Below are 22,409 nucleotides of genomic sequence, written 5' to 3'. Positions count from 1 at the left end.
CTTACATGGAGTTCTCCTTGATTTACCCCCTGGCAAAATACGACTATCACTTTTTAGTCTTTGTGTGTGATAGATCTTCACAGCGATGCCTCCTCTGGCCCTGGGTATATTTGAGCGCTGCTGCAAGAAAGAAAACATGCTAAAATACCCAGAACTCTACAAGACCTCCCAGAACGCACTGGGTTTCAACACCAAGGTACAACCTCCACCCATTAACCCCGGTCATTATTGCCTTGTGAAAAGGAGACGAGGGGCCTTTCTCATTTATCAATCGTGAGCAGCACGCATTTGGGCGTGTAACATTTGCATAATCTTTTTTTTTTTTTTCACATTTCAACATTTGGGCATTTTACCAAATTTTCAAAGATAAACGAATAATGCCTGCACAATCAAAATGTTTATAGCAGTAGGGACTTAAGGTCCATTTGGAAGTTGGAACTAGGCCCTCTTGGTTCATTTGTTTCCCCCTGTCCCACTGCAGGTGTTCTGGGCTCACTGTCTCAACGGCCTCCTCCATTCTGTCATCCTCTTCTGGCTACCCCTGCTGATCTTCCAACACGGTACGCTGTGTGTTTCTGTTCCGTCTGTCTAGCTGTCTCGGTCCGTTCTAGTATTAAACAGTCCTGCATGTTTGGTTTCTTTTATTCCAGATACTGTGTCTTGGAACGGGAAGACTCCAGACTATCTTCTCTTAGGAAATATGGTTTACACGGTAGGTTGACTGCATGCCCAAAAGAAAGGTCTGGTTTGTTTTTGGATAGCCTTCCCAGCTCTCAATGAAATATCTGAAAACACTTTGGTAAAATTGTTTCTGAATTTAGTATACACACAGTAGCAAGACTTCGATAGAGACACGACACCTCTGATTTTCTATATCCTCATGAAATGTTGCCTGGTAAAGTGACTTGTTTTCTCTCTTCTCCGTCCTCCAGTTTGTGGTGATAACCGTTTGTCTCAAAGCTGGACTGGAGACTTCATCATGGACACTGGTGGGTTCAGTAGGCTTCCCATTTCTGTCATTCAGAATATGACGATGAGAAACAATTGCAAAGTGTGATGTTTTTCCTGACCTGCTCTGTTGCTCCCTCTGTAGTTCAGTCACATAGCCATCTGGGGCAGTGTGTTCCTGTGGGTGTTGTTCTTCTGGCTCTACTCCACCTTGTGGCCAGTTATAGCTATTGCACCAGACATGTCTGGTCAGGTAAAGTACGGATCACTCTATGTTCAACAATATGCATTTGTTGGACAAATATGTTGCACAATAAGCAACACAGAAGCAAACTTACTATTCACGTGTCGAAAGTTTTATGTGTGTGTGTGTGTGTTGCAGGCAGAGATGCTGTTCACCTCAGGAGTGTTCTGGATGAGTCTCCTCTTCATCCCCGTCACCTCACTGCTGTTTGACGTGGCGTTCAGAGTGTGAGTCCAGACCTTAATACGTACAGTACTAGCTTCAGAGGAACAACTACTCTTTACACAGCCCTTTCATTCTATAATATAATTTACATCTCTCTCTTCTCTCTCGCTCTCTCTCGCTCAGGGTAAAGAGGTCTTTCTGGAAGAACCTGGTTGATGAGGTGCAGGAGCTGGAGGCTAAGGCTCAGGACCCTGGAGTAGTTGTTCATGGGAAAAGGTATTTTTATACCATCTAACTGTATTGAGAAAATAAAATTCAAAAAATGTCACATGTGCCAAATACAACAAGTGTAGACCTTACAGTGAAATACTGAATTCAACAGGTGTAGACCTTACAGTGAAATGCTTACTTACAAGCCCTTAACCAACAATGCAGTTTTAAGAAGAAAAAAAAAGTAACAGATAAGATAATAACATAATTAAAGAGCAGCATAATATACCAATAGCGGGGCTATATACAGGGGGTACCGGTACAGAGTCAATGTGGAGGCTATATACAGGGGGTACCGGTACAGAGTCAATGTGGAGGCTATATACAGGGGGTACCGGTACAGAGTCAATGTGGAGGCTATATACAGGGGTACCGGTACAGAGTCAATGTGGAGGCTATATACAGGGGTACCGGTACAGAGTCAATGTGGAGGCTATATACAGGGGTACCGGTACAGAGTCAATGTGGAGGCTATATACAGGGGGTACCGGAACAGAGTCAATGTGGAGGCTATATACAGGGGTACCGGTACAGAGTCAATGTGGAGGCTATATACAGGGGTACCGGTACAGAGTCAATGTGGAGGCTATATACAGGGGGTACCGGGACAGAGTCAATGTGGAGGCTATATACAGGGGGTACCGGGACAGAGTCAATGTGGAGGCTATATACAGGGGGTACCGGGACAGAGTCAATGTGGAGGCTATATACAGGGGATACCGGGACAGAGTCAATGTGGAGGCTATATACAGGGGATACCGGTACAGAGTCAATGTGGAGGCTATATACAGGGGGTACCGGTACAGAGTCAATGTGTGCATGCTTTTTGTTTGTCTGATGTACTCTTCTCTCTCTGTGTGTGTGTGTAGCTTGTCAGAGAGAGCTCAGCTCCTGAAGAACAGCATATCGTCGGCATACAGCACAGAGTCCGTCCCTCAGAACATGCTACGTAAGTCACACACCTTACAGAATGTGGGGCTTCACACTTGTCCTCTTCCTTCTGTAGTACAGTAAAAGATCACCATCTATTACAGTGTCTAAACCCAGAAGGCACAACATCACAAAACGTCCGCTTGCGAAACAGACCAAACAGACCAGGCCGGGGTTTGAGAAGTCAATCAGAGAAGTGTAAAATTCATCCTATAGGCACAACCAAGATTGGAGCCAATGTCTTAAGTAGTTGAACATGTTATTACTCCAACCTCGTGAAAGTGACAAACTGACATGTTTTTCTTTTAGTCAAAAAACAACTATATGTTGAAGGAGTGCCTTTGATATTGATGGCCTGCACATGGGATAGATAGAAGACCGTTAGACTCGATGACGTGCTTCTACGCATGAGCTTTCCTAGCCAACGTCGCCATGACATCGCCTACAAGTGTGTTCGGGGATTTCTATTGGAGAATCCGTTTGTCTAACTTCATACTGTACCGTCTTTGACAACACTGACTACATTTCCCACAATGCCATTTGTCCCTCCCTCACTGCCTCCATACACATGCAGGCATGGAGGGGGTGAGATTGTCGTTGTCACTCGAGGTGTGAAGGTTAGTGAGCCCCTCACAAGGTTGGATCTGTGTAAAGTAGGTAAACTTCCCTGGAGTCATAGAGCTTTGACAGTGGTTAGAATCGTCCCTGTAGTTTGAATAGATGGACCTGTGGGCTAGAAGAATAGAAATTGTTCTTAATATGAGAAGAAACTATTGTGTAGGATATGTATTGTGTTAGGATATACACTATACAGTGGCTTGTGAAAGTATTCACCCCCTTGGCATTTTTCCTATTTTGTTGCCTTACAACCTGGAATTAAAATAGATTTTGGGGGGGTTTGTATCATTTGATTTACACAACATACCTACCACTTTGGAGTTACAAAATATGTTTTATTGTGAAACAGACAAAAAAAAATAAACTTGAGCGTGCATAACTATAACTACCCCTCCAAAGTCAATACTTTGTAGAGCCAACTTTTGCAGCAATTACAGCTGCAAGTCTCTTGGGGTATGTCTCTATAAGCTTGGCACATCTAGCCACTGGGCGTTTTGCCAATTCTTCAAGGCAAAACTGCTCCAGCTCCTTCAAGTTGGATGGGTTCCGCTGATGTACAGCAATCTTTAAGTCATACCACAGATTCTCAATTGGATTGAGGTCTGGGCTTTGACTAGGCCATTCCAAGACATTTTAAATGTTTCCCCTTAAACCACTCAAGTGTTGCTTTAGCAGTATGCTTAGGGTCATTGTCCTGCTGGAAGGTGAACCTCCGTCCCAATCTCAAATCTCTGGAAGACTGAAACAGGTTTCCCTCAAGACTTTCCCTGTATATAGCACCATCCATCATTCCTTCAAATCTGACCAGTTTCCCAGTCCATGCCGATGTAAAAACATCCCCACAGGTTGATGCTGCCACCAGCATGCTTCACTGTGGGGATGGAGTTCTCGGGGTGATGTGAGTTGTTGGGTTTGCACCAGACATAGCGTTTTGCTTGATGGCCAAGAAGCTCAATTTTAGTCTCATCTGACCAGAGTACCTTCTTCCATATGTGTGAGGAGTCTCCCACAGGCCAAACATCTTTGCTTATTTTTTTCTGTACCACTTTTCCATTTTAATGTTTTTGTATTCTTTGAAACAAGTTAATTTTTTTTCACTTCACCACTTTGGACTATTTTGTGTATGTCCATTACATGAAATCCAAATAAAAATCCATTTAAATTGCAGGTTGTAATGCAAATCTTTTGGGGGGGGGAAATGCCAAGGCGGGTGAATACTTTTGCAAGGCACTGTATATACAAAAGTATGTGGACATCCCTTCAAATTAGTGGATTCGGGTATTTCAGCCACACCCATTGCTGACAGATGTATAAAATCGAGCACACCGCCATGCAATCTCCATAGACAAACATTGGCAGTAGAATGGACATACTGAAGAGGTCAGTGACTTTCAACATGGCACCGTCATAGGATACCACCTTTCCAACAAGTCAGTTTGTAAAATTTCTACCCTGCTGTATTTGTGAAGTAGAAACGGCTCAGACGCGAAGTGTTAGGCCACACAAGCTCACAGAACGGGAACAGCGGGTGCTGAAGCGCGTAGCGCGTAAAAATCGTCTCGGTTGCAACATTCACTACCGAGTTCCAAACTGCCTCTTGATGCAATTTCAGCACAAGAACTGTTCGTCGGGAGCTTCATGAAATGGGTTTCCATGGCCAAGCAGCCACACACAGCCTGAGATCATCATGCGTAATGCCAAGTGTCGGCTAGAATGGTGTAAAGCTCTCCGCCATTGGACTCTGGGGCAGTTCTCTGGAGTGATAAATCACGATTTACCATCTGGCAGTCTGACGGACAAATCTGGGTTTGGTGGATGCCAAGAGAACGCTACCTACCCTAATGCATAGTACCAACTGTAAAGTTTGATGGAGGAGGAATAATGGTCTGGGGCTGTTTTTCAAGGTTCAGGCAAGGCCCCTTAGTTCCAGTGAAGGGAAATCTTAACGCTAGAGCATACAATGACATTCTATATGATTATGTGCTTACAACTTTGTGGCAACAGTTTCGGGAAGGCTCTTTCCTGTTTCAGTATGACAATGTCCCCATGCACAAAGCGAGGTCCATACAGAAATGCTTTGTTGAGATCGGTGTGGAAGAACTGGCCTGCACAGAGCCCTGACCTCAACCCCATCTGAACACTTTTGGGATTAATTGAAATGGCAACTGCGAGCTAGGCCTAATCGCTCGACCTCACTAATGCTCTTGTGGCTGAATGGAAGCAAGTCCCTGCAGCAATGTTCCAAAGTCTAGAAGAGTGGATGCTGTTATAGCAGCAAAGGGGGGACCAACTCCTTATTCATGCACATGATTTTGGAATGTTCGACAAGCAGGTGTCCACATACCTTTGGTCATGTAGTGTACAGTGCATTCAGAAAGTATTCAGACCCCTTGACTTTTTCCCCATTTGTTACGTTACAGCCTTATTCTAAAATGTATTTAAATTGTTGTTTTTTTCCCCTCATTACACACACTACCCCATATTGACAAAGCAAAAACAGGTTTTTAGAAATGTTTGCTAATCTATTAAAAATAAAAACTGAAATATCACATTTACATAAGTATTCAGACCCTTTACTCAGTACTTTGTTGAAGCACCTTTGGCAGCGATTACAGCCTCCAGTCTTCTTGGGTATAACGCTACAAGCTTGGCACACCTGTATTTGGGGAGTTTCTCCCATTTCTTCTCTGCAGATCCTCTCAAGCTCTTTCAAGTTTGATTGGATATTTTCAGGTCTCTCCAGAGATGTTAGATTGGGTTCAAGTCCGGGGACTGGCTGGGCCATTCAAAGAAAATTCAGAGACTTGTCCCAAAGCTACCACTGCGTTGTCCTGTTGGAAGGTGAGAACCTTTGACCCAGACTGAGGTCCTGAGCACTCTAGAACAGGTTTTCATCAAGGTTCTCTCTGTACTTTGCTCCGTTCATCTTTCCCTCGATCCTGACTAGTCTCCCAGTCGCTACCGCTGAAAGACCACCCCACATCATTATGCGGCGTTCACCATACTTCACTGTAGGGATGGTGCCAGGTTTCCTACAGACGTGACGCTTGGCGTTCAGGCCAAAGAGTTAAATCTTAGTTTCATCAGACCAGAAAATCTTGTTTCTGATGGTCTGAGAGTCCTTTAGGTGCCTTTTGTCAAATTCCAAGCGGGCTGTCATGTACCTTTTTACTGAGGAGTGTCTTCCGTCTACTGTAAAGGTTTGATTGGTGGGGTGCTGCATAGGTCGTTGTCCTTCTGGAAGGTTCACCCATCTACACAGAGGAACTCTGGAGCTCTGTCAGAGTGACCATCGGGTTCTTAATCCCTGACCAAGGCCCTTCTCCCCCGATTGCTCAGTTTGGCTGGGCAGCCAGCTCTAGTAAGAGTCTTGGTGGTTCCAAACTTCTTCCATTTAAGAATGATGGAGGCCACTGTGTTCTTGGGGACCTTCAACGCTGCAGATGTTTTTTGGTACCCTTCCCCAGATCTGTTGCTTGACAAAATCCTGTCTCGGAGCTCTACTGACAATTCCTTCAACCTCATGGCTTGGTTTATGGTCTGACAGGCACTGTCAACTGTGGGACCTTATATAAATCAAATCAAATCAAATTTTATTTGTCACATACACATGGTTAGCAGATGTTAATGCGAGTGTAGCGAAATGCTTGTGCTTCTAGTTCCGACAATGCAGTAATAACGAACAAGTAATCTAACTAACAATTCAAAAAAAAACTACTGTCTTATACACAGTGTAAGGGGATAAAGAATATGTACATAAGGATATATGAATGAGTGGTACAGAGCAGCATAGGCAAGATACAGTAGATGATATCGAGTACAGTATATACATATGAGATAAGTATGTAAACCAAGTGGCATAGTTAAAGTGGCTAGTGATACATGTATTACATAAGGATGCAGTCGATGATATAGAGTACAGTATCAACGTATGCATATGAGATGAATAATGTAGGGTAAGTAACATTATATAAGGTAGCATTGTTTAAAGTGGCTAGTAATATATTTACATCATTTCCCATCAATTCCCATGATTAAAGTGGCTGGAGTAGAGTCAGTGTCATTGACAGTGTGTTGGCAGTAGCCACTCAATGTATAGACAGGTGTGTGACTTTCCAAATCATGTCATATCAATTACATTTACCACAGGTGGACTGCAATCAAGTTGTAGAAATATCTCAAGGATGATCAATGGAAACAGGATGAACCTGAGCTCAATTTCAAGTCTCATAGCAAAGGGTCTGAATACTTATGTAAATAAGGTCTTTCTAAAAAACTTTTTGCTTTTTCATTATTGTGTGTAGATTGATGAGGAAAACAATTTAATTTAATCAATTTTAGAATAAGGCTGTAACAAAATGTGGAAAAAGTCAAGGTGTCTGAATACTTTCTGAAGGCACTGTGTAGGTAGCTGCTGGATCCCTCCCCAGTCTGACTCATCCATCACATCCTGTGTTAGACATTTACCTTCACCTAATATTGAGTTATTAGATCTATATGTCTAATTTAGCTGTGGGTTGTTGTTCTAACTGTCCTGGATTTCTGATAATGTAGTGTGTGATAATGTACTATGTGCAGTAGTGCTTCACGTGTAGCCTGGTTTTTATAGAGGGGAAGGGAACAAAGTTTGCTACAGGATTTGTGTGTGTTCGAGTTGACTGCACCTGTGGTGAATTGTGGGTAAATTGTGACAGACTTACTGATCTACAAATAATAATGAGTAGTTATTTATTGTAGACCAGTCAGTAGGCTGTCGGCTGAACAAGCCCTTTGAGATGGGTGGGGTTATACATCCTTATTTCGAAACTCTCACTAGGTAGTCAGCGTGAGATTTTGTAATGGCGTCTGAGATTTTTATATATAAGTATCATGTGCTTGTTTTCCCTTAGACGGCTATGCCTTCTCTCAGGAGGAAAACGGAGCGGTGTCACAGTCTGACTTGATCCGGTCGTACGACACCACCAAGCAGAGGCCTGCTCAGCCCCAGTGGTGAAGCCTCTCCCCTTCCCCTCAGCGATGCCCTCCTATCACATGCTGCACTCAGCCATCCCCATTGGAGGAGGTTGACAGGAAGTCACCTCACGAAGTGTGGCCGGTCAACTTCCACCAGAAAGTCTGGAGTGAAGACCCCGTCCAGAAACAACCCCCAAAACCCATAACCTCCTGAGAAACTTCTGTTGATCTGAGAAGACTGGAAAGGTGTCAGCAATATGGGGCAAATTCCCCTCGAGGGGCAGTGGTATGTATGTCATATTGGTTATACCTGACCTATCTTTCAGATCTACTGAAGTGCAGAGGAGGTAGGAGGTGGAGCTAAGGGCTGTTTCTGGAATGCACTGAAGAGAGAAAAAAAATAACATTGCAAGATGACATTTACAGAAAGTGTTTTCACTGTTGGTTTGTCCCCAAGCACTGACTTTTTAATGTGTCTTTGTCCTGAAGACTTGACCTGTTTTTATATTTGTATGTGGAAGAGTTCCCAGTCTAAGCAACGGGTGGCCTTGGAAGAGGGAACGTCTCATATTTTATTTTTTGGTGTGGCATAAGACCAAACTCGAACAAGATGTACGTGCCACATAAAGAGCCGTGTTGGACCAAAACGATCCACGAATCATCCCTAAACCTGAAATTTGTAAGAGAATGGGAAACCCTGTGATGTTGCTTGCCAAAGAGTAATGTGTGTAACCAATGGGGGTTTGAATGTAGTCTATGATGATTGAATGCCATTTGCATTCAATCATTTGCACTCCAGAATGATACCGCGAGTAAGCACTACGGGTTAAGACTTGATGATGGGCTTCTCATTTTAAGATTATATCTCTGAAAGATTCCTTGCATTCCATGTTTCTCTCTAGTCAATCCATCCCAACAGTGCCTTTCAGAGAGTTTCTCTCATGCAGTAGTGTAATGCTATAGCGTGTGTGTGCATGTGTTTCTTCGTCTTCTGCATGGTTTAAAATCCGGCCATGGCTCTGTTTCACTGCAAATGTTCTCTCACTGACCGGGAAAAAGAAGAATGCGTTAATTTGTTCATTTGAATTGTATCTATGTTGTGTGAGGGATGAATGTTTCCGAGTATTTCTGGGGAAACAGAAATAAAAGCTGGAATCTACCTTGGCTTTTGTTCAGAGAACATTTTTTTTTATTAATGTGTTCTTATGTTCCTTGAGTCAAAAAGAAGAATTCATAATTTAACAAGTTTACTTTTTCTATAACTTATTTAATATTTCATTCTCAGATGCATTAAAGGGACTACTGAATAAAACCACTGCAACACTCAAATGCAACCTTTCTTCTAGTCTGTGCACTCAAGATTTCTTTGCTCACACTTTTCACAGATATTTTGAAACACTATAACAATAACGATGAGTATACAAGTGTACCTCACTCACATATCTGTATAAGCAGTGTGTGCTTATTGAATTGGAGGTATGCTGAGCTTCTACAGGATGTGGCAATGTCCAACCACATGTTTAGCCCAGAACCTGTACCAGAGTAGTTTAGTTTCACTTTTGTAGTGTGAACATTCATTGTTCGTTTTTCTCAAGTGCGTACAAGCATTGAACGAAACAATGTAAATTGTCCCCCACGAATGATGCAGCGCCCCCCTTGGGCCAATCAGTGTAATTTTGTAAATGGCGGATCTCTACTGCAAGACCCATTCACCCAAGTTGAATCAAAATCAGGCCAGTAGTGTCTGATATATTACGTGGGTTAGCTAGACTCATCCCTGAGCAAGTGTGCCATTTTTTCTTTTCGGAGTCAAATAGATCAAGAGATATAAACATGTGCCTGTTATAGCGCCACCATTTGGTCGATATGATTGTTCTTGCACATGTTGAGGCTTGACAGTGTTTGCAACATGTGTACCAAATTGTTACAATACCAAAATCTGACTGATTTATGTGCCAGACCACGCCCACATGAATGTTTATTGGTTAATAGTCTGCAAAATATTGCATTGAAAGACCTACAGTGAGGGGGGAAAGTATTTGATCCCCTGCTGATTTTGTACGTTTGCCCACTGACAAAGAAATGATCCGTCTATAATTTTAATGGTAGGTTTATTTGAAAAATGAGAGACAGAACAACAACAACAAAATCCAGAAAAACACATGTCAAAAATGTTATAAATTGATTTGCATTTTAATGAGGGAAATAAGTATTTGACCCCCTCTCAATCAGAAAGATTTCTGGCTCCCAGGTGTCTTTTATACAGGTAACGAGCTGAGATTAGGAGCACACTCTTAAAGGGAGTGCTCCTAATCAGCTCGTTACCTGTATAAAAGACACCTGTCCACAGAAGCAATCAATCAATCAATGAATCAGATTCCAAACTCTCCACCATGGCCAAGACCAAAGAGCTCTCTAAGGATGTCGGGGACAAGATTGTAGACCTACACAAGGCTGGAATGGGCTACAAGACCATCGCCAAGCAGCTTGGTGAGAAGGTGACAACAGTTGGGGCGATTATTCGCAAATGGAAGAAACACAAAATAACTGTCAATCTCCCTCGACCTGGGGCTCCATGCAAGATCTCACCTCGTGGAGTTGCAATGATCATGAGAACGGTGAGGAATCAGCCCAGAACTACACGGGAGGATCTTGTCAATGATCTCAAGGCAGCTGGGACCATAGTGTCGTGTCTCTGGCTATGCCGGATTAAGTGATATTACATGCTATTCTATAAAATAATTTATCCGTAATTAATATTACCTGATTGAGCTAATCATGTAAATGTAATTAACTAGAGAGTCGGGGCACCACGAAATGAAATTTATAGAGCTGTTATCTTCCGAATAAACTCTTAAAGACCTAGTAATATTTTACATCAATAGCAGTCAATATTAATCGTCACCTTAATTCAGTCTCATCTGAAAGTTGTAAATTCTTGTTTATCTTCACGAACCCTGGGTAACAAGTTGAATCAGCAATACAATATTGAGTTTAATTATTTATTTACTAAATACCTAACTAATCACACAGAATTACACATACACATAATTAGTTATAGTTTGATTAAAAATTACGTCATAAAGGAAAACGTCCCTAGCGGGCAAAACAGATGACAGCTTGTTACACAAAAGAAAAGGGGCTGGGTTTGAGTGAAAGAGCGGGAAGACTGAGTAACAAAGGAAGAAGCTGTGCTATCGTAAATACAGTATCTTATGCATTCTAAATTACCGGCCATTTGGAAAAGGAAAATGCAATAAATATTTACTCTGAGCTGCGCTTCAGTAGGTTGGTGGTAGATGGAAGGCCGTGTTGCCAAACCGAGTCCTTTGTCCTTTGAAGAATGTCTCTGGTGGTCAATTGGATACGTTGTAGTAACGTCATTGTGTGATAGACGGGATACTCTGTCTGTTCCTTCCTCACCCTTGTTTGCAGCTGCTGTTGCAAACTCAACGGCTAGGAGGTATCACTTCTGTAGTGAATAAGAGTTCAAAGTTCATACCATTCGCAACCAAAGCTCACGCTGACGTTGGCTTTGTTCTGTAGTTATTATCTGAACCATTCTGACATCGGACCGTTGTCCTCACATCCTCGGAACAGGAGGTTATATTGTTGTCAAGGCTTTATATAGGAAGGGAGAGGAGGACGTGTTTGAAAAGTTTTATAACCCATGTCTCTTCACAGGGGACACTGATTGAGAAGAGCCCTAACCTTATGAAAACCCAAATCTCATATTTTAGAAGCTAAAATCACATTTCATCCTGAATCATTTCATATTCAAACATTTAAATTGAACAACAATTCCATGTGAATCCGATAACTCAGATGTGTAGACTTTCCACTGTAGAGTTTATGTCATCTTATCATTGATGAGAAATCCTCAGATGACAACCGAACTGACATCATATCATTATGTACCACCGCATATGTTCAATTGGTCGGATTACCAGAATACAGTTCATTTTCCCCCACCTTCTGATGTTCCCAGGTTTGCAAATGAAACATCAGTAGGGTAGAGAGAGGAAAAAGGGGGAAGAGGTATTTATGACTGTCATAAACCTACCCCCAGGCTAACGTCATGACAATAGCCACCAAGAAAACAATTGATAACACACTACACCGTGAAGGAATGAAATCCTGCAGCGCCCGCAAGGTCCCCCTGCTCAAGAAAGTTTGAAGTTTGCCAATGAACATCTGAATGATTCAGAGGACAACTGGGTGAAAGTGTTGTGGTCAGATGAGACTAAAATGGAGATCTTTGGCATCAACTCAACTAGCCGTGTTTGGAGGAGGAGGAGTGCTGCCTATGACCCCAAGAATACCATTCCCACTGTCAAACATGGAGGTGGAAACATTATGCTTTGGGGGTGTTTTTCTGCTAAGGGGACAGGACAACTTCACCACATCAAAGGGACGGACGGGGCCATGTACCGTCAAACCTTGGGTGAGAACCTCCTTCCCTCAGCCAGGGCATTGAAAATGGGTCGTAGATGGGTATTCCAGCATGACAATGACCCAAAACACACGGCCAAGGCAACAAAGGAGTGGCTCAAGAAGAAGCACATTAAGGTCCTGGAGTGGCATAGCCAGTCTCCAGACCTTAATCCCATAGAAAATCTGTGGAGGGAGCTGAAGGTTTGAGTTGCCAAATGTCAGCCTCGAAACCTTAATGACTTGGAGAATATCTGCAAAGAGGAGTGGGACAAAATCCCTCCTGAGATGTGTGCAAACCTGGTGGCCAAATACAAGAAACGTCTGACCTCTGTGATTGCCAACAAGGATTTTGCCACCAAGTACTAAGTCATGTTTTGCAGAGGGGTCAAATACTTATTTCCCTCATTAAAATGCAAATCAATTTATAATATTTTTGACTTGTTTTTTTAAATTTTTGTTGTTATTCTGTCTCTCACTGTTCAAATAAACCTACAATTAAAATTATAGACTGATAATTTCTTTGTCAGTGGGCAAATGTAAAAAATCAGCAGGGGATCAAATACTTTTTTCCCTCACTGTATGTCCATAGATGCCACATATCAAGTTTTGTGCAGATCGGCCATACGGTGCCAGATGAGTAGCATTTTAACCTTTTGAAACTAGGGGGCACTATTTTTATTTTTGGAAAAATAACGTTCCCAAAGTAAACCGCCTATTTCTCAGGACCAGAATATGCTAGAATATGCATATAATTGACAGTTTAGGATAGAAAACACTCTAAAGTTCCCAAAACTGTCAAAATATTGTCTGTGAGTATAACAGAACTGATATTGCAGGTGAAACCCTGAGGAAAATCCAATCAGGAAGTGCCTCTTATTTTGAAACCGTTGTGTTCCTATGCACCCCTATTGGTCATTGAAAGGGATATCAACGAGACTCCTTTTTCTACGTATTCCCTAAGGTGTCTATAGCATTTTGACGTCGTTTCAGGCCTTTATGTTGAAGAATGAGCATAAACGACTATATTGCGTAAGTGGCCAGCTGAGGGCTCTGAGTGATTCTTGCGTAAAAGACAGAGGTAGTCATTTTTCCTCTCGCTCCTACTGAAAAGCCAATTGTCCTGGTTGATATATTATCGAATAGATATTTGAAAAACACCTTGAGGATTGATTCTGAAAAATGTTTGCCATGTTTCTGTCGATATTATGGACATAATTTGGAGAAAAAAATGTGGCTTTGTCGTGACCGCTATTTCCGGTGGATTTCGCAACAAAACGTGACCAACAAACGGGGGTATTTTGGGTATAAAAATTATCTTTATGGAACAAAAGGAACATTTGCTGTCTAACTGGGAGTCTCGTCAGTGAAAACATCCGAAGATCATCAAAGGTAAACGGTTAATTTGATTGCTTTTCTGATTTTCGTGACCAAGCTTCCTGCTGCTAGCTGGACATAATGCTATGCTAGGCTAACAATAAACTTACACAAATGCTTGTCTTGCTTTGGCTGTAAAGCATCATTTCAAAATCTGAGATGACAGGGTGATTAACAAAAGGCTAAGCTGTGTTTCACTATATTTCACTTGTGATTTCATGAATATGAATATTTTCTAGTAATTTTTTTTGACCGGATCCGGGATGGGTAGTTCCAAGAGGTTTTAAGTGTTTTAAACAAAATTCAAAATGCCGGAAAATCCACCACATATCAAGTTTTGTGCAGATCGGCCATACGGTGCCAGAAGAGTAGCATTTTAAGTGTTTTAAACAAAATTATAAATGCCGGAAAATCCGGCAAAAACGGGGTGAGGGGTGTGACTTTTCAAAGTTTGTATTTTCAACCTCTTGTTATAGCGCCACCATCTGGTCAATTTTATAAATGCTGGATATCTATGTGACGACGTATCATTCACATAAGTTTTGTCAAAATTGGGCCAGTACTGTTTGAAATATTGCGTGTGACTAACGTATGAATGTACTAACGGATGGAGACCGGTCCACAGTCCCCTCCCTAATTTTATTGTTGTGGACAATGAAGCGGCCTTCTCAAAACTTAAGTACATTCATCAATACTGAAAAAATGGAAATACAACTATCGAAAGGTGCAGAATTATGGGTGATTACTCTTCTTTTATGCATATTTCAGCAAACAATTTGATACACATCAAATTTTATTCCTGATAAGCATATTGTGTGCAGGATTCATTCACTGTTTTCATCACAATCCAACTGCATGTATTCAGTTGAGAGGCTTGTCTGCTCATAGGTTTGTGTTCCACTGAAGCAGAAACACAATCCACATAACAGATAAGAAAAGGTAATACAGTGGTGGAACACAACTGGTATGAATGTCTAGGCCTCAACCCAAACCAAAGCTCTGCCATGTTGGAGATAATGACTTCATTCTCTGCATTGTCTGCAATGTTGTAAAACAATTCCTAGAAATTAGACAGTCCCCTTTGCTAGGTCTTTCTCTGTATTGTATCTGTTTCAGACCTACTACGGAAAAAGACATGAATCATTTTGTGCAGTAGTATTTACTGACTGCCGGAAACAGTGAACACATTTGCAATCTTTTTTTCTTATGATGAAAACGTGTTGGTATTCTATGAAGAGAACGCTTTACAGTACATTTTGTATTTATTGATGACAATTGTATTTTAAAGTTTTGCAAAAGGTGGTTTAAGATATACAGCCCAGGTACAAAAGCAAGACATTCTGAAAATGTGATTAAAGCATTAGAACATTGTTGTTCTGCCATAGGTACGTTTAACGACAGTCCATAAAAATGCCTCTACGCCATTTAGAAAAATTGTAAAGTTGTGAATTGTAAAGTTTTGAAAAACAATCAGCATCCTTTTTTTCTCCTTCATTATGCTTCGACAGACAATACAATGATGCTCAGATGGGGTTTCTAGTTGTTTTTCTTCCTCACAACATTATAGCCTCCTGTCATGGCAGTGAGAGCTAAGCTACCCACATCTGTCCTTGAACCTTCCATGGTGAATACTTCATCCTGGCTACAGTTATATCAAGGCTACACCTGGGGACAGATACCTGGGGACAGATACCTGGCGACAGACACCTGGGGACAGAATAGAACTGTCACCGATGTTGACATTTTGACCTGTACAGGGACCTATCCTGACCCCTGAAAGCTAAGTAGCAGGATTTTTAGACAGGAGACAACAGAGACAGTTTCACTTTCACTTTTTATTTGTTTTAATCAATGTGCAACTAGATATATAAAACATATATAAAACATATTCCACTGGAAATTCAGCTAAAGTCACAAACATTTCATAATTCCCTTTTGTTAACAAAAACAATTATGAATTCCTGTTTTTACTAACATGAGTGGCGCAGCGGTCTAAGGCACTGCATCTCAGCGCAACAGGTGTCACTACAGTCTCTGGTTGGAATCCAGACTATACCACATCCGTCCGTGAATCGGAGTCCCAAAGGGCGGCGCACAATTGGGCCAGCGTCGTCCGGGTTTGGCCGTCATTGTAAATAAGAATTTGTTCATTAACTGACTTGCCTAGTTGAATAAAGGTTCAATAAACATGTACACACAGGGATGTTTATTTGGTAACTTCATTGCTATTTAAGCTTCTACACCCAAAATATTTTCATTATTATTTTATGAAAATGAAGGCACTGTTAAAGGACTAAAGAATAATTGAACAAAGTGGTAAACAAAAGTAAGTTTCCAAAGCTGTAACAACTAAAACATTGGTAAGTGTTTCCCTGGATTTTTTTTGTAGCAATGGTGGCAAGGTCGCAGAGGGACCTAAAAAACGTTTTTTAGAACGAAGGTCCGTTCTGGGGACTTTTCAAAAGTATTCTACTCCAAAATGAATAAAAATGCAATTATGCTGTCACCATCTAAAATATAAATACCCCCTCCAGAAATGATCTAATAACATATTGGTTCATATTAGCAAGCAGGTGTGCTATTTATCAATAACAAGTTTTACCTGTAGCTGATGATTTAGTGGCTATATCATTAGCTAGATCACAAAGTATAAACCTTAACTTATTGCTACTTAGCAATGTATTGATGAATTGAATGTCCCCGAAAAAAAAACATTCCACTGGCACTCATTCAAGTTACATATAGCATCGGACTCCCCTATGCATTCAACGCCATTGGCGAGCTCTAAAACAGATCATCCCAGCTGTTGCTAAAAACTCTGGTTTTAATAGGGTGCAGTCCGCACATTTTCTGGAGTTCAGAAATAAAATGTAGATGCACTAGAAAGCTGTGATCCTCCTCTTTTTAACAGTAGTCATCAAAGCTGAATGTTGTGCAATGACTGGGGCATGCAAGTTTCTTTCCTTGTGGCACTCTCAATTTGAAAGCGCCTCAAGATAAATATTATTTTCTCACATAGAATGCGACAAGTTGACCAATTGAATAGGTAAACTATTCCACAATGGGGTTGTCTGATTTTGCAGTTGATTACTTATGTTGTTGGAAAAATGTATGTGGACCAAAGAAATTCATTATAATAAAAAAAATTGGAAAAACCAAAGCTGCAAGGGCACAGCTCCGCCTGGCTCTCATTAGGTTCATAGGTGCCAGGTTTCAGATGTGTCTGGAACAGGCCCAATTTTACACTGAGGCAAGTGTGCCAGCTCCACTTCTTTGTGTCTTGAAAATCATAGCTATTATGACACCTGCTATTATGACACCTGCTACTCCTACAATAATTAATGTTATTCCAATAGCATTTCCCACGGTTCCCCCTACAGTAGCTACTAAATACACCCCTCCTATGAATAACAGAGTAGCACCAAGAAATATCACAAAGAACATCTTCTTTCTCCTCCCCTTCTCTACTCCCTCCTGTCTTATTCTTTGCTCTATGATTCTTTCCTGCTCCTGCCTCTGCTTTTCTTCCTCCGCTTTCCTCTTCTCCTCCTCCTCTTTGATCTTTTTCTGAGCCTTCTCATACATGTCATTGGTGTAGTAATTTCCGCCATTGTTCTCCACCATGTCTTTGATCTTCTCCAGAAGCTCTGTAACCTGAGTGGGGTCTTTATCGTTGTTATTGAACGAGTGATACCTGCCCCCGCAGGTGTTGAGAAGTTTCTGTACATCCTTGGACTTTCTCAGAACGTTGACTACTTCTTGACCATTCAGCTGATCTTTACAGGTGAACAGCAAGAGGGTGTGCAATGAAGCGTCCTCTCCAAAGTTCTCCTGGATCCACTTTACGGTGTTCCTCTCCTCCTCTGTGAACCTCCCCCCCAGCCTGATCACCAGCAGGAATGCGTGGGGTCCCGGAACAGACAAGTTGACACACTCCCCTACTGTCTTTTTCACTTCTTCATCTGTCTTCACTGTGTCGAAGATGCCAGGAGTGTCAACAATATGCACCCGCATCCCACAAACCTCTCCAATTGTTTTGTAACACTTGTCTGTCACAGAATTAAGAGAGGCATTCACTTCAAACACCTTTTTCCCCAGGATGGTGTTTCCGGTTGCACTCTTCCCTGCTCCAGTCTTACCCACCAGAACAATCCTAAACAAATCTAAAAAGACAGGACTGTTCACTACAAGATGTTCTGTTGTTTTATTCTTCCTTAGAGAGGTACAGTGCATTCGGGAAAGTATTCAGACCCCTTGACCTTTTCCACATTTTGTTATGTTACAGCATTTTAATTACTTTTTTTTCCCTCATCAATCTACATCAATCTACACACCGTAATGACAAAGCAAAAACTGTTTTTTTTGTTTTGTTTTTTTGCCAATGTATTTTCAAATAAAAAAACTGAAATATCACATTTACATAAGTATTCAGACCCTTTACGCAGTACTTTGTTGAAGCACCTTTGCTAGCGATTAAAGCCTAGAGTCTTCTTGGGAATGGCGCTACAAGCTTGGCACACCTGTATTTGGGGAGTTTCTCCCATTCTTCTCTGCAGATCATCTCAAGCTCTGTCAGGTTGGATGGGGTGTGTTGCTGCACAGCTATTTTCAGGTCCCTACACAGATCTTCAATCGGTTTCAAGGCTCTGGCTGGGCCACTCAAGGATATTAAGATACTTTTCCCGAAGCCATTCCTGCGTTGTCTTGGGGGAGTGCTTAGGGTCATTGTCCTGTTGGAAGGTGAACCTTCGCCCCAGTCTGAGGTCCCTAGAGGTCTGGAGTAGGTTTTCATCAAGATTCTATCTGTACTTTGCTCCATTCATCATTCCCTTGATCCTGACTGGTCTCGCAGTCCCTGCCGTTGAAAAACAACCCCACAGCATGATGCTGCCACCAATATTTATGTATTTTTTATTTAACCAGGTAGGCCAGTTGAGAACAAGTTCTCATTTACAACTGCGACCTGGCCAAGATAAAGCAAAGCAGTGCGACATAAACAACAACACAGAGTTACACATAAACAAACATACAGTCAATAACACAAAAGAAAAGAAAGATATGCTTCACCGTGGTGATGGTGCCAGGTTTCCTCTACACGTGACGCTTGGCATTCAGGCCAGAAAGTTCAATCTTGGTTTCATCAGACCAGAGAATCTTGTTTCTTATGGTCTAAGAGTCCTTTAGGTGCCTTTTGGCAAACTCCAAGTGGGCCGTCATGTGCCTTTTACTGAGGAGTGGCTTCCATCTGGCCACTCTGCCATAGAGGCCTGATTGGTGGAGCGCTGCAAAGATGGTTGTGCTTCTTTCTGGAAGATTCTCCCATCTCCACAGAGGAACTCTGAACCTCTGTCAGAGTGACCATCAGGTTCTTGGTCACCTCCCTGACCAAGGTCCTTCTCCCCTGATTGCTCAGTTTGGCCGGGCAGCCAGCTCTAGGAAGAGTCTTGGTGGTTCCAAACTTCCACTGAGGCCACTGTGTTCTTTGGGACCATCAATAATGCATAATTCCTTCGACCTTATGGCTTGGTTTTTGCTCTGACATAGACTGTCAACTGTGGGACCTTATACAGACAGGTGTGTGCTTTTCCAAATCATGTCCAATCAATTGCATTTACCACAGGTGGATTCCAAGTTGTAGAAACATCTCAAGGATGATCAATGGAAACAGGATGCAACTGAGCTCATTTTTGCGTCTCATAGCAAAGGGTCTGAATACTTATGTAAATTAGTTATTTAAGTTTTTAATTTTAATAAATTTGCAAAATAAATCTAAACCTGTTTTCACTTTGTCATTATGGGGTATTGTGTGCAGATTGATAATTGATTTTAGGATCAGACCAACGTAACAAAATGTGGAAGAAGTCCAGGCGTCTGAATACTTTCCGAATGCGATGTAGATTGAGTATAGATCTGAATCGGCTCAGTTGATGGAAATGGGAAATATCAAAGTCCTTATAATCTGGGGTGGTATTTTTGGAGATTAATTAACTCACCAGTAGAGGAGGTCTTGTCTTGGGTTACCAAGGGAACAACTGAATGGTGTAAGATAAAATAATACACAGTGAGACATTTTTTTTATGATTGGCAATAGGAAAAAACAAGAATAACTCATTATATCCAGCAATCATTTTAAGTGGACCACAAAAAAATATAAAATACTTAGGATGCTTAATTAAGTGACAACAAACAACACATATATATAAAGGTAACGTTATCCTATTACTGAACAATATGAAAGCAGATCTAATTCTATGGAACAATTTTCACATCAAGTATATCTTACAAGTAGAATAAACCTCGTCAGAATGGCATGGCTCCCAATGTTTTTACATGTATTCTCTGTAATACCAATTACCCCACCTGGGATATTCTTTAAAAAGTATACTCAGTCATAACAGAGGTTATATGGGCAAATAAAACTCATAGAATAAAAAAAGGGAAATGGTGGTTTTAATTTTGCAGGTTTGGAATTGTATCATCTCGCCACCCAGGGCTTTTACTTGCAACATATCGTTAAACGCACTAAAGAGGAACAACGGGTACATATTTTCATGCATCTGTTTTCAAAGGATAAACCTAAGAACATGACCAACTTCATAGTTAATAACGCTAAAACAATATGGGATAAAATGAAACGTATTCTACAAGTACCAATATCACTCCCTGAAAACACAACTCTATGGAACAGCCCTTGGATAGCTATTCAGAATTCATAGATAACTTGGCCCGCGTGGAAATTAAAGGAATGGATACCATAAATTACTTGGTAAAAGGAAATACATTTATTTCCAAAACAGAATTAAGAAGCCATTTTGGATTGACCAATGTAGATATTTTAAAATACATGCAATTTAAAAGTGTAATATCAAGATATACTTTATGTGAAAATTGTCTTTTGGACATCAGAGCAATCTTGAGGGAATCCTATTTGAGCCAGAAAGGGATGTTCATATGATAAGTAAACTGTACAACTACCAAGACATAAAAATATCTGATATTGGCACAAATTGGAGGGAATGCTGAAAATAACGAACGAGATTACAGCAAACGAAAATGTTGCTTAATCCACTATAAAACGAATGTATAGAACGTATTATACAAGAGACAAAATTCACAAGTTCTACAGCATAACGGTGTCTTAAGTGTAAAACGAACAACGACTGAATAAGTATTACAATGCAAATATAATTTTAATGTGTCTGTCTGCATATTTCCAGACATAGCGTATGAGGTTGCAGTGAAATACCCGATGTATTGGACGATACTTTTCTCGTCAATCATTTTGAAAAAAACAACAACGTATACTTAAAAACTGAAAATCAACTAATCTTCCATCGTTAACACAATGGTCAATGCTTTGTTATCTAAACGTTGAAAGTGCGTTGGCAAGGGGAAATATTTTCTGTTGGCACAGTTTGAGGCCATGTTCTGGAATCTGATACGGGCGCTGGATACGGGGATGTGAGCAGGTGATGTAGTTGATGTTTGTGTGCGTCTGTACGTTGTCGTTTGTATGTGTATGTTTTGTATTGTAAAAAAAAAAAAAAAACATGAATAAAATCTTACTAAAATGTTAAATACATGTCACATGCAATACATGCAATAATCAGATGCGTTGAACAGGTCCTGGCTTGACTTCAGGCTCTGTTTAATGTTCAATATAAGATATCAAATTTAAACTACTCAATTCAATACATTTGGAAGCATGACAACATTGAATCAGTTTAACACGGATAATATTGCAAAATGTAAATATTTATACTGTACAGTTGCTGTTCAATACTCACTCTCGTCCTCAGCCATTCTTTCAGTCATTTTTTATCTCCGATATTCTACACACACCAAGGCAATAATATTCTACACACACCGAGGCTATACACCGAGGCTATACGTGACTATACCTCACTCCTTCCTCTACAGATATACAGTATGATATCAGAACTGTCATGTGACGTTGTTGTGGCCAACCCCATGTTTCAATGCAGGTGCAGAGGGACAAATATAAACCCTGTACAAAGCAGAGGTTTGACTTTCAGTTTTGCGAACACTTGATTGTTAACAAGGTCTATTTCATAGTCCTAACATTTTAGTAACATTTTAGTAATTATTTTTTACAGCAATCAACATGATCAACATGATCATCTGTCTTCCTCCTCCTTTTTTAAAGACACATCAACACCGATCTTTCTTGCGTCTCTCACCTTTATGTCAGGTGATATCATTCAACTCTATACATGACATAAAAGCAACAACAGGAAATGTAAAAAACAAAAAAACAACACATACAGTGGCTTCAGAAAATATTCATACCCCTTGGCTTTTTCCACATACACACAATACACATTAATGTCAAAGTATAATTATTTTGAGTAATTTTGACAAATTAATTAAAAATGAAAAGCTGAAATGTCTTGAGTCAATAAGTATTCAACCCCTATGTTATGGCAAGCCTAAATAAGTGAAACTGTGCTTA

General features: G+C 40.9%; 2 protein-coding genes across 7 annotated transcripts in view; one reads left to right on the top strand and one right to left on the bottom strand.

Annotated features, from left to right (window-relative positions):
• Positions 1-9,292, top strand: part of LOC112262121 (phospholipid-transporting ATPase IA) — a 35,785-nt gene extending 26,493 nt beyond the window's left edge. For all 6 annotated transcript variants that reach the window (XM_024437840.2, XM_024437838.2, XM_024437839.2 and 3 more), the window contains 9 exons: positions 74-196; positions 482-560; positions 651-712; positions 933-989; positions 1,094-1,201; positions 1,331-1,419; positions 1,541-1,633; positions 2,497-2,576; positions 8,065-9,292. In XM_024437840.2, coding sequence (XP_024293608.1) covers positions 74-196; positions 482-560; positions 651-712; positions 933-989; positions 1,094-1,201; positions 1,331-1,419; positions 1,541-1,633; positions 2,497-2,576; positions 8,065-8,168 — 795 coding nt within the window. In that variant the 3' untranslated portion in view covers positions 8,169-9,292. The remainder of the gene's footprint in view (positions 1-73; positions 197-481; positions 561-650; positions 713-932; positions 990-1,093; positions 1,202-1,330; positions 1,420-1,540; positions 1,634-2,496; positions 2,577-8,064) is intronic.
• Positions 9,293-15,756: 6,464 nt separating this feature from the next.
• Positions 15,757-21,857, bottom strand: LOC112262120 (GTPase IMAP family member 7). The gene is made up of 3 exons (XM_024437837.2): positions 21,724-21,857; positions 19,930-19,968; positions 15,757-18,099 (listed from the first exon to the last, which is right to left on the bottom strand). The coding sequence occupies exons 1-3, from the start codon at positions 21,749-21,751 to the stop codon at positions 17,177-17,179; spliced, it is 990 nt and encodes a 329-aa protein (XP_024293605.1). The 5' UTR covers positions 21,752-21,857; the 3' UTR covers positions 15,757-17,176.
• Positions 21,858-22,409: the final 552 nt, after the last annotated feature.

The sequence above is a fragment of the Oncorhynchus tshawytscha genome, linkage group LG11 (genome assembly GCF_018296145.1).
Source record: "Oncorhynchus tshawytscha isolate Ot180627B linkage group LG11, Otsh_v2.0, whole genome shotgun sequence".
Classification (NCBI taxonomy): Eukaryota; Metazoa; Chordata; class Actinopteri; order Salmoniformes; family Salmonidae; genus Oncorhynchus; species Oncorhynchus tshawytscha.
Note: the sequence above shows the minus strand (reverse complement) of the source record. Positions and strands in the feature narration are given on the sequence as shown.